This window comes from Buteo buteo, chromosome 3, assembly GCF_964188355.1.
Source record: "Buteo buteo chromosome 3, bButBut1.hap1.1, whole genome shotgun sequence".
In the NCBI taxonomy this organism is placed as follows: domain Eukaryota; kingdom Metazoa; phylum Chordata; class Aves; order Accipitriformes; family Accipitridae; genus Buteo; species Buteo buteo.
Genome location: NC_134173.1, coordinates 20,260,642 through 20,271,844, shown reverse-complemented (window position 1 = coordinate 20,271,844; position 11,203 = coordinate 20,260,642). Strand labels below are relative to the sequence as shown.

Sequence of the window (11,203 nt, the reverse complement as noted above, 5' to 3'; positions counted from 1 at the left end):
CTGATCTCCTTCTATGACCGGGTGACCTGCCTAGTGGATGAGGGAAAGGCTGTGGATGTTGTCTGCCCGGACTTCAGCAAGGCCTTTGACACTGTCTCTCATGGCATACTCCTTGAGAAGCTGGTGTCTCATGGCTTAGACAAGTATACTCTTCACTGGGTGAAAAACTGGCTGGATGGACGAGCCCAAAGGGTTGTGGTGAATGGAGTTAAATCCAGTTGGCAGCGGGTCACAACCGGTGTTCCCCAGGGCTAAGTATTGGGGCCAGTTCTGTTTAGTATCTTTATCAATGATCTGGATGAGGGGATCAAATGCACCCTCAACAAATTTGCAGATGACACCAAGTTGGGCAGGAGCGTTGATCTGCTCGAGGGTAGGAAGGCTCTACAGAGGGATCTGGACAGGCTGGATCGATGGGCCGAGGTCAATTGTATGAGGTTCAACAAGGCCAAGTGCTGGGTCCTGCACTTGGGTCACAACAACCCCATGCAGCGCTACAGGCTTGGGGAAGAGTGGCTGGAAAGCTGCCCGGCAGAAAAGGACCCAGAGGTGGTGGTTGACAGCTGGCTGAATATGAGCCAGCAGTGTGCCCAGGTGGCCAAGGCGGCCAACGGCATCCTGGCCTGCATCAGCAATAGTGTGGCCAGCAGGAGCAGGGAGGTAATTTTTCCCCTGTACTCGGCCCTGGTGAGGCCGCACCTTGAGTCCTGTGTTCAGTTTTGGGCCCCTCACTACAGGAAAGACATTGAGGTGTTGGAGCGTGTCCAGAGAAGGGCAACCAGGTTGGTGAGGGGCCTGGAGCACAAGTCTATGAGGAGTGGCTGAGGGACCTGGGGCTGTTTAGTCTAGAAAAGAGGAGGCTGAGGGGAGACCTTATCACTCTCTACAACTACCTGAAGGGGGGTTGTAGTGAGGTGGGTGCTGGTCTCTTCTGTCAGCTGGCTGGAGATAGGATAAGAGGAAATGGCCTCAAGTTGGGGCAGGGGAGGTTTAGGTTAGATATTAGGAAAAAATTCTTTACTGAGAGGGTTGTCAGGTAGTGGAAGAGGCTGCCCAGGGAAGTGGTTGAGTCACCACCCCTGGAGGTATTCAAAAAGCACATAGACAAGGCACTTCAGGACATGGTTTAGCAGTCATAGTTGATGGTTGGACTTGATCTTGAAGGTCTTTTCCAACCTAAATGATTCTATCCTAACAGCTTATCAAGTGATCAGATCCAATGACCCAGGGTTAGTGTAATGCCTCACACCATTCTAGTGAGGGAAAAAAACCCAAAAAAACCAAACCCCAAAACAAGCAGTTATACTTACAGATGAAAAATAAAAAAACACCACATAGTAATTTTTATTATGATGCAGAACTTTAGAATAACACTTTGTATAGCAACAATATTTAAATTCATAGCAATCTATTAAAGACATTTATGTACTCAGAGGGGCCTAAACAATATCAATTCAATTATAAAGTTTCAGGAACAAATACCCAAGTATTTAAAGACATGAAAAGGAATCATTTAGCTGCATAGAACTGTCCTCAAAATGTATGGGATATGTTGGTTTGGGTATTTGTTTGAATCACCAAGTCAAAAGAAGCAGTACCAAGTTTAACAATAATGGTTACTCAGTGGTTTTGGATAACACTTTCAAAACCTACTAGGTGAAAAAAGTATTTAAAAACAAAAACTAAATGATACAATGTGAAAATGGCAAAAAATACACTCCAAACATTTTTTATTGCAAGAAACAAAAAGCACACAACCACCCATACAAACATACATATTACTAGCTATGGACAGAGAGATGTAGAACATGGCACCATGTTCAATTGTGCAAACCTTGAACCTACATGATCTAAAACTGATCATACATTGTGTTGTACAGATAAAGTCATACAGGATATATTCTAGCATATTTAATATGAAATACAATGCATTACTAGGCACAAATACCAATATTCACATTAGAACTGTGCAAATGATGGCATTACTCAGTTTTTACTATGCCGAATCAAATACATTTTATCTACAACATATAGTATATTTTACTGGAAAACATATTAAGTTAAAGTTTGGAAAATTAACACAAGGCTACATTGTTTAGAATTAAGTGCAGTGTGTAGAAGAAAGAGTGAGATTGTGTTTTTTTACTGCTTTTGATGCTCCACTCACTGGCTCAGTTTGACTTCTAGAAGAAGAAATAAAGGTGATCAGAACTTAAAATAAAGCACTTGTACCCAACATAAAGCAGAGAAAACAGATTATAAAACCCGAACATAAAAACATTATGTTCTGATAGTCTAGTGAATGTGGAAATTTATTCATATACAAAACCTGTTCTCTCTTGGTACATTCAGTGCAACTAAAAAAAACCCCAAAATCCCATGTCTACTTTGTCACCAATTACTCTAAGACTTACAGATACAGAACACAACAGTGGAAGAGGAAGTCCTTAGATACTTTGTCTTTGCTATGGAAGTATCAAAAAGATGAAGTCTGTACCATAGTTTTGTGTTCTTACATAATCAACCATCAAAATACAAAGGTAACTTTAGCCAATCTGTATATCTCTAGTATTACAAATAGGTACCAGATACAGTACTTCAGTTTCTCAGAAAGAACAGTGAGAGTCTAGACACTTTGAAGTGGAAGTTTAAATGAAAAAAAAAAAAAGGGTCATCTGACAAAGGAATAAAATGTCAGCAGCGTAGTCTTTACAACAGTGTTTGTGGAAGCCCAAGCACTGTGTTCAGATATCTACCATACTTAGCCATGAAAGTGCCAAAACACTAAATGTGTTACATATGCTGTGTTGACTAAAAATAGTAGTAGAAATGTCACCTGAAAGCAGTTCCTAGGATTTTGAGTGATTTAGGAACCCTGTGACCAAAAAAAAAAAAAAAAAAAAAAAAGTCTTAATTGCCAGAATTTGCTTCAAGATAATCTTGACAATGCAGCAGTATTTTAGGAAGTATTTATTACATTTGGATACTTGCTCAGATTCCACATACTCATAGATCTGCACCTGCATGCTATTCATCATGAATCAGACATACAATCATTGGTATAGTTAACAAACAATTCACACATCATCCAAAGTGTCCCATGAGCAGAGGCAATTCAAAGGCTGCTGAGGAATTTATGTACAAATAGAAAGGCTTCCTGCCACTGCTAGAACACCACCAGGCTCGCAAGTACAGCCACATACCTCCTGAAGATGAGGAAGTTCAAGGAAATACTTTAGATTACCACATAATGGTTTCTTCATCCATTTACCTTGAAGAACATACTACAAGGCAAGCAACACATTTTTGAAGGCCCCTCTGCCATTACAGCATACATTCATCATTCCCAAACATTAATCACTCTACCAGTTGTTTCTGCAATGTCCAGCTGAAGGAATAGAAAGCTAATCTGCCTGGTTAATTTTCAATGCCAGAACAGCAGTGCCCTTCTTTCTTTATCCCCACATACAGGTATCTATTTGATCTTTGATGCTAGCAGTATCTATCCTCTCACTTTAAGGCAGCATTACAATACCAGGAGAGTGTGCCATCCAACCAGAAACAGACGATGCATTGACAAGACAGCACTAAGCATACGTATTTAAATTAACCCCCAAAACAAGGCCATGTTTATAAGCACAATGCTGTGGCATCCAGAATTACTAAGTAGTGCCTGAAAGCACTGCAACAACTACTGCAGTAATATGCCCAAAGTTTACATGCACAGCCACATAAATTCAGGGGTTTTTGCTTGCAAATGCTTTATGTGTACCAGGATACTGCTGTACTGTTTGTTCAAGACACACTGTAACTCATCAGTGTGCTTTATTTATTGAGAACAAACATTAGACATGGCAAAACCACAAGCTAATAATATGTACTAATTGTTGTGGAGAGGCATATCTTTAAGAAGGCTGGAAAACTTGACCATTCAAACAATGCTAATGTGGCTGATACAGAACTGGACTGTATGAATACATAAATGACAGCAATAATCCTGAAGTCAGAATTGCATTTGAATATCTGTAATTTTAATCAATACACCTGATTCTCTATCCTCCATAAATTTTAGGAATACAGAATTAAAATCTGGCACACAGATATCAGCTTAGGGTAAAAACAGAAAGATAACTAGTAACATTTGGTAACATGCTAAACTGCTTACTGAGTTTCAGTTTTGGAAAGGTTTAACTGTTCCTTCATTGTACTCACACAAAAGGCAATACGCTTTAGGATATTGTTCTTCTTCTCTTGCTTGAAATGGACATTGTCTTTAGGAAAATAATAGGAATCACTTATGAATGGAACTTCTAGTTTGCATGGTTCGCCAGCTGGCAACCCTTGGTCTTTCCTCTATAGCTAGTATGTAAAAAACCCAGACTTGGGGCGTAAGAATACCTGCCATATCCTGCCCCCCTGCCCCCCCCCAATGCAAGAAATAGTCAAATACTGAGAATCAGACTCTTCTGAGATGGGAACAAATTATAAGTTTACACTATACTATCTTAAAAGTTACCATTCTTGGAGTTTGAACCCCATGTCCCAGCAGGACTAAAAATGTAAGTCTACTTTGGGACAGATACATTAAAATCTACCCCATGACAACAAAAATTAACAGCAGCTTTAACAAGAAGGATACAACCTGAATGCCTCTGTAACTAATATCCATTTAAAAAGTTAACACACTGAAACCCCTCACAAAGAACACAATGCTTTATGGATACTTACATAACATATGTTTTGCTGGTAGCTTTGACTCCTCCAACAGGGATTCTTCTAACAATTACCGATGAGCTCTTAGGAATCAGGGCATTATCATCTGTGTATTCTAAAAACAACTTAAATACAGAAAAAAACATTAGTCAATTTGTAAGAATGTATATTAATATGTAATTACATAGCACTTCAGAGAATCCTTTTACAGATATAAAAGCATAATTTTATATATAACATTGTACTTTTATTGTCTCAACACACTAACAGTACCTTTCAAGAAATCTTCAGGTTTGATAATCAAACACAAGCAGAAAAATCTTTTTCATTTTTTTTAGAGTTTGAATTCCAACAGCAAAACGGTCTCAAAGGTCACTGAAGGAGAGTCTGCTAATGCATGAGGTTCTTTTCTGATCTAGCTTAAGTTGCTTTTGCTTCTGTTAGGCTACAAAACCAATAGATCTTTGGAGAAAAACAAATCACAGCAAAGTCTCACCTGCATAAACCACATTCTGAAGTCTGACTAGCTTGCCCTGTGTCACTTTCCAGTTTCTCAGGACAGTGACTCAGGTTCACTGATTCCCAGGACAGGATTAAGGGGATCCCTTAACTCACAAAACTCAACTTTCATTTGTTCACAACAAGAATTGGCATGCTCATAACAAGAGTTGGCATGAAACTACGTCAGTAAACTGTGTAACATGCTCACCATGCATCACCAAACATATAATACAAGCCTTGCTTATTTGGGGATCAGTTCAGGGAAGACAATAAGGAGATCCCTCCCATCAAGTCACGAGGTTCAGAGCAGACCCCCTTGCTTTCTAAACTCCTTCTCAGAGAACGGCCTAGGGGCAGCTGGATCCAGTCCTAGTCCCAGACTTGGTCAATGGTTTATGTCTAAAGGGAGGAGGTGTAGGGATTACGGGGGGGGGGGAACAAAACACCAACAAAAAACCAGAGATCAACAAGAGAAAGATTTCACCAGTCCTGGGTCCAGCATTGGTCCAGCCAGCCGAGGGGTCCACTTCTGGAGGGCGTGCACATGTGGGGCTTCAGTTTGTGCCTTTTTATAACCTCCTTGCCTCTCCTTCAGGCAGGCACTCAAACTCATTAGGTTAATTAGGTGTCATGAATGGTTTGTACTTCCAGAACCTTTAGGAAATGGGTCAGTGGGCTTGGGGGTCATTTGGGGAGTCAGTTCTTCCTCCCTGCAGGTACGACCATTCTTTGACCTTTGGCCATGTATGGTGAGCTGCCCCACTCAGCATATCAGAATACAGAATTACACACCCTCTGACACTTAGCTAAAGCATGAAAACTGCGCCACTGCTTTCTAAGTAGTTAACTAAAAATGATTCACCTATGCTGCTTGTGCTCAAGACTGACAGAACACAGAAGAGAGCCCGCCATCTCTATCTATTTCTTGGAGCTTAATCCATCAATAACCACACTTCTCAGCTGCTCAATGCTTTGCGTTTAAATGGAAAAAAACCTGGCAGTGCTAGTATTTGGATCACAGACATTTTAGGGGGTTTTTGAGCTTGCTTTCAGAACTAGGGCAGAAATGGCTCAAACTAAAGTGGTGTCTCCCCTCTTAAGCTAATCATCTAGTTTGAATTAACTAAAGGGGTGTGAATTCTTTTGATTCACTTTTTGCAGAGCAGAGAGACTCAAATGAAATTACTTACGAAGACAGCCTTGAAAAGCCTTTCAAAAACAGTGTGTGCCTGAACCTATCCATGCTTTGCCTTGGCTTACACAATGTTAGTCTTTTGAAGAGGAGGAAAGCTTTCTGATCTTTTTACATAAGGCCCAAACAAAAAAAACCCAACTACCTAAGACACTTTGACCGAATAAGCTTAAAATGCAAAGATCTCTCCATGAGAATGGTTTTTATGCTGTACTTACACAAGCTGGATATGACTAAATATTTTAAAGGACTATCAGCAGCCATTCCCTGTAATCTTCCTATAGTTTTAAATATTAAGAGCCTTTACCTTTGCAGACCAAATTAGAACGATGGTCTGGAAACCAAAGATGCTGTGTATCTAGTCAACCTCTGTCAGGGTAGTTTTGCTTAGTGATCACACACAAAACAGGAGAATTTCACAATTTATGCTCCATTTTTCAGTATATTATTCCTACAGGCAGGAACCTGTCTTAGACCAAAACATACTTACCAGAAGACATTATTTCAACAATTAAATGCAAATTGTACTTCTATTTCCAAATGACAGAATGCATCTTCATAAAACTGAGAAATCATTTAGCTGAAACTATTCCTGATCTTCCCCCCCCAGGGAACCAAACAGCAAGCTTCCTCTGGACTTCAGATTAGTTTCAAATTATAGGAGAACAGACTACTAATGACAAAACCAGAAACTTTTACAGAAGACATATCCTGAAACCAACCCCTAGAGCTCTTCTCAAAAGGAAAATCTAACTATTACACTGCCACCTGTCAAGAAAGCCTGCCCTGGGACTTTTTGATGGAGAAGGAGTTCAAACGGTACTGAGGCCCAGACAAACAAATGGGACATTGTGCCAGCTGCAGTTCTAGAAGCCCAAAGCAGCTGTTTCTACCTGCTGAATAGAGCCATACAGAGGTTTCTTTCTGCTCCAGATCACAAACCACTGGATTAAGATTTTGGAGCTACAGGATAAGCAACAGTATCTCCACAAAAAGGCAGGAGTTTGCTACTCCTGTGCGAAACTGAGGATTGTGGTAGTTCTGCAGAGGATTCCAAGTGGCAGCACCTCTCCTAGAAAGAGACTTTCTATATGAGGACAGCAACCAATTCACAAATTATGCAAGCCTGCAGAGGTCAATTTGAACATGCACAAAAACTGTATGATGCAAAAAAGAGAAATAAGTTCTCTTTTAGTATTTTGTGACAATTCATTGACCATTAGAAGAGAAGCATTGAAATCGGCCTTCTGAATAGACTATCCTTGTATGTACATATAGAGAGATCGATATATGCTTGTTTTCAATCCAATTGTTAAGTGCACAGTGAAGAGAGCTCCAGCCATCTAATGACAGACTGATATAAAAATCAATTCACCTTGAAAGTCAATCAGTACACATTTAAATGGATCAACTGAAGAGTGACAACAGCTTGGTGAAGTAAAGGCTTTATTTATATAGGACACTTATCATGGCACATATTTGTACTTGGTACTTGAAGTATCCCACTAGCTTGGTCACTGTGTCAGAGAATTTGTGGAAGACTGTTTACATACAGCAGAGTACATTGCTGAGTTAGTTCTGTGAAGGGACCAGTAGCAGATCCGTCTTGGAGCTGGAACTGGCTGTGCGCAACGTGGGGGCAAGTCCTGGTGTCTTCTCACAGAACTCACCTCTGCAGGCCCTGCCCACTCCCCACCCCCAGCTAGCAAAACCTTGCCACACAAACCTACTACAACAGCAATTGGCTACAGGGCAGAGAGGGGGTATTGAAAAATAGGGAAAGGGAGACAGAGAGAGAGAGAGGTGGAGGGGGTGGGGGAATAGCAATGGGCTACAGGACAGAGAGGAGGAACTAATAAAAAGGGAGAGGGTACCAGACTAAGAGAGGTGGAGAAAAACAAAGAATAGTGATGGGCCACAGGGCAGAGGGAGGAATTAAAAAAGAGGACAGTGAGGTGGACAGAGAGAGACTGAGAAATACCAAAAACATTGATGATCTAAAGGGGAGAGAGAGGGGAATAAAGAGTAGGGACAGGGAGCCCGACAAAGAGAGAATGATAAAGACAAAAATGGGCTATGGGACAGCGAGGGAAGAAGTTAAAACATAGGGACAGGGACCTGGACCAAGAGAATCTAAGAAAGAAAAAATGTGTCTAGAATACAGGGCAGAGAGGAATTTAAAAATAAAGACACAGTGCCAGACAGGTGAGGGTGGTGGGAATTGTGAAGGGCTAAAGGGCAGATAGGGAGGAATTGACAAGATTGGGACAGGAAGACAGACAGATAGATGGAGAGAGACAAAGTAGTGATGGGCTGCAGGGCAGAGAGAGAGGATGAAAAAAAGAGGGATGGGACAGGACAGAAGTGCAGAGAGAAAAAGAAAATGGAGAGGCAGAACAACAGAGAAAGAGGGGGTTTGGAGAACAAGAGAGGGAGAGGTGCAAAAAAAAAAAAAATACAGCAGCGAGAGAAAGAGAAGGTGGGGGCAGGGAGAGTCCAGGATGCAGAAGAGGGGTGACACAGCCCCAGGGGTCCAGGACGCACTGTACCTCCTGCTCTTGGAGCTGCTGGGAGAACTTGACAGTTCAGACCCGTCTGTCTGTCTCTATCCCTCTCCCTCTCCCTTCCTCCTCTGTAGCTCCAGTCACTTGACTGTCATCCACCTGAGAGAACGGACTGGTGTCTTACAGCTCGTACGATGCGAGGCTTCCCAGGCACACGGCCCCACATGTGCCCGCACTACGTGGCCATACTGCGCTTTGGGTTACGCGTACAGACCCTGCCGGGCACGCTGGTGACCAGATCTGCTGGGACTACGCCGAGAGGGATCCTTCCTCACCTGGAGAGGCGGGCTGTCTCCCGTCTGCAGCTGCTGGCTGCATCCCCTTCATTTTACTCTTCAGCAGCTTTACCTTTCTCTGGCCTCCCCAGCTTCGGCTGCGGCAGCTCCCTCCCACAGCCAGTAAGCGCTCCGCCCGCCCCTTTTCGCTCCCAGGCCGCGAGGAGCGGGAGGCCTGGCGGAGAGCCCACACGGGCCTGAGGCGGGCGCCGTCGGCGGCATCCCCCGGCGAGGAGCGGACAGCCGCCGCCCCGGGGCGGCCTCCGGGAGAGGGAGAGAGCGGAAACGCCGCCCCTGGCCGGAGCCCCGCCTTCCCCCGCGGCTTCCGTAGGCCCCGCCCTTTCCCCGCGCTGCTGCCGCCCTGAGGGAGGCTGGAGGGCCTGCGCGGCCCCCGGCGGCAGCGTCCCCTCAGCCACCCTTTCCACAGCCTCAGCCGGGCGAGACACCAGCCAAAGACGGTGGCCGCTTACTGGGGGTACCGGGCTTACACTTCCCTGCCCTGTCCCCGCTCACAGCCCGGGCGGTCGTCTTCATCGCCTCCGTACCAAAGAGCAGCCAAGGGGCTGGAGCAGTGACAGCAGTCGAAGGCAAAGGATGGAAAATTCTGGTGGAGGCCTCTGTGTCTGCCCCGCACCCCCGTTACCTAGGGAGGAGAGGCGGCACAGGGAACCTGCAAACAGGGGGGGTTTGCCCTGGAGCAAGCCCCAGGGACTGCTGTACCCGTCTGCACGTGGCGTCCGGGTGGCGGGAGTGACAGCAGCCGGTCAACAGAGGCTGCCAAGAGAGTTAAAAAAATGAGGTGGCACAGGTGACATCCTGAAGGCAGGCCAGAAGAGACCAAAAGCTGCTTTGCGCCAGAGGGGCAGCTCTGTTTAGCGGGAAACAGCGCACCCGAGCAGACCAGATGCTGCAGACAGCACTGCTGCAGAGGGAGAACCCTGGGAGGTTGGGTGATGAGGTTGTACCGTCATCAGAACCTACGCTTGCGGATCCACCGCAACAGCTACGGCCCTTGCACTGCTGCCGCTGTGCATCTTCCTTGCTTGGTCAGTAAAGCTGAAAGTGAAGTGTAAAACTTTAAAGAGCAAAGCGAAAAATAAAGAATAAATCTCAATAACTCACTTTCTACTAAAAAGGTGTGCCCATGTTTATATACATCCAATAAAAATACTTATACTATAAAAGTATTTGATTTTCCTTTTGCATTAACTTAACTTGCACAGCTGTGAATTGATACCATTAGATTATCTATCTCCAAAAAACACAGTTATAATTTGACTAGGCGCTTTTGTGTGTGTTACACAATGAAGAGGCACACCTGGCCAGCTGTGCTGCTCAAGAGACATGCTACTGAACTGCTAGGGAAACGCACCATTGAAAGCGAGACAGAAGTAAAGCACTTCAGAGCACTCTGTCAAAATATCAGGAAAAAAACCATAACGTTCCATTGCCTCTCTTTTTAAATGTTTAGAAAAATACCTAACTGCTTACGTACACCTAATAAATTATATGCTACAGTTATTTGGCAGTTACAGTTTAAACAATGCAAGTCAATTTTTAAAATCCCCAGTGCTGCAACACCTCAGACTACCAGCAAGTACTGGCAGATTTGCTAATGCTTTTGGCTGTACTGAAGCATGCAGACGAACACATTTTCATGGTATCTCGACTGTTACAACTGACAAGCCAAAGACCAGTGATGCCATCAACTTTAGGAAGATGGGCCATGCTTGGATCTTGGAAGGAAATTGACTCCTTTTCTTTTCTTTTCTTTTCTTTTCTTTTCTTTTCTTTTCTTTTCTTTTCTTTTCTTTTCTTTTCTTTTCTTTTCTTTTCTTTTCTTTTCTGTAGCGTTCGCTACATATCAAGGTGCCACGCTTAGATCACTGGTCGGCCCGGACCAGGGAAAGAGACAGATAACGCACACAGTGTGAGCGCCAACTTCCCCCTTTTATTGC

The 11,203-nt window shown here is 43.6% G+C and overlaps 1 protein-coding gene across 3 annotated transcripts; it reads right to left on the bottom strand.

Moving 5' to 3' along the window:
• Positions 1 to 1,336: 1,336 nt before the first annotated feature.
• LOC142028947 (E3 ubiquitin-protein ligase RBBP6-like) lies at positions 1,337 to 10,305 on the bottom strand. 3 transcript variants are annotated; one of them, XR_012649754.1, is made up of 4 exons: positions 9,246 to 10,305; positions 4,729 to 4,838; positions 2,837 to 2,875; positions 1,337 to 2,183 (listed from the first exon to the last, which is right to left on the bottom strand). XR_012649754.1 is itself a non-coding variant. In XM_075022990.1 (4 exons), the coding sequence occupies exons 1-4, from the start codon at positions 9,295 to 9,297 to the stop codon at positions 2,102 to 2,104; spliced, it is 273 nt and encodes a 90-aa protein (XP_074879091.1). In that variant the 5' UTR covers positions 9,298 to 10,305; the 3' UTR covers positions 1,337 to 2,101. The 3 variants fall into 3 exon arrangements, 1 of the variants encoding a protein (XP_074879091.1); XM_075022990.1 differs by having other exon boundaries at positions 4,729 to 4,828; XR_012649753.1 differs by having other exon boundaries at positions 1,337 to 3,284.
• Positions 10,306 to 11,203: the final 898 nt, after the last annotated feature.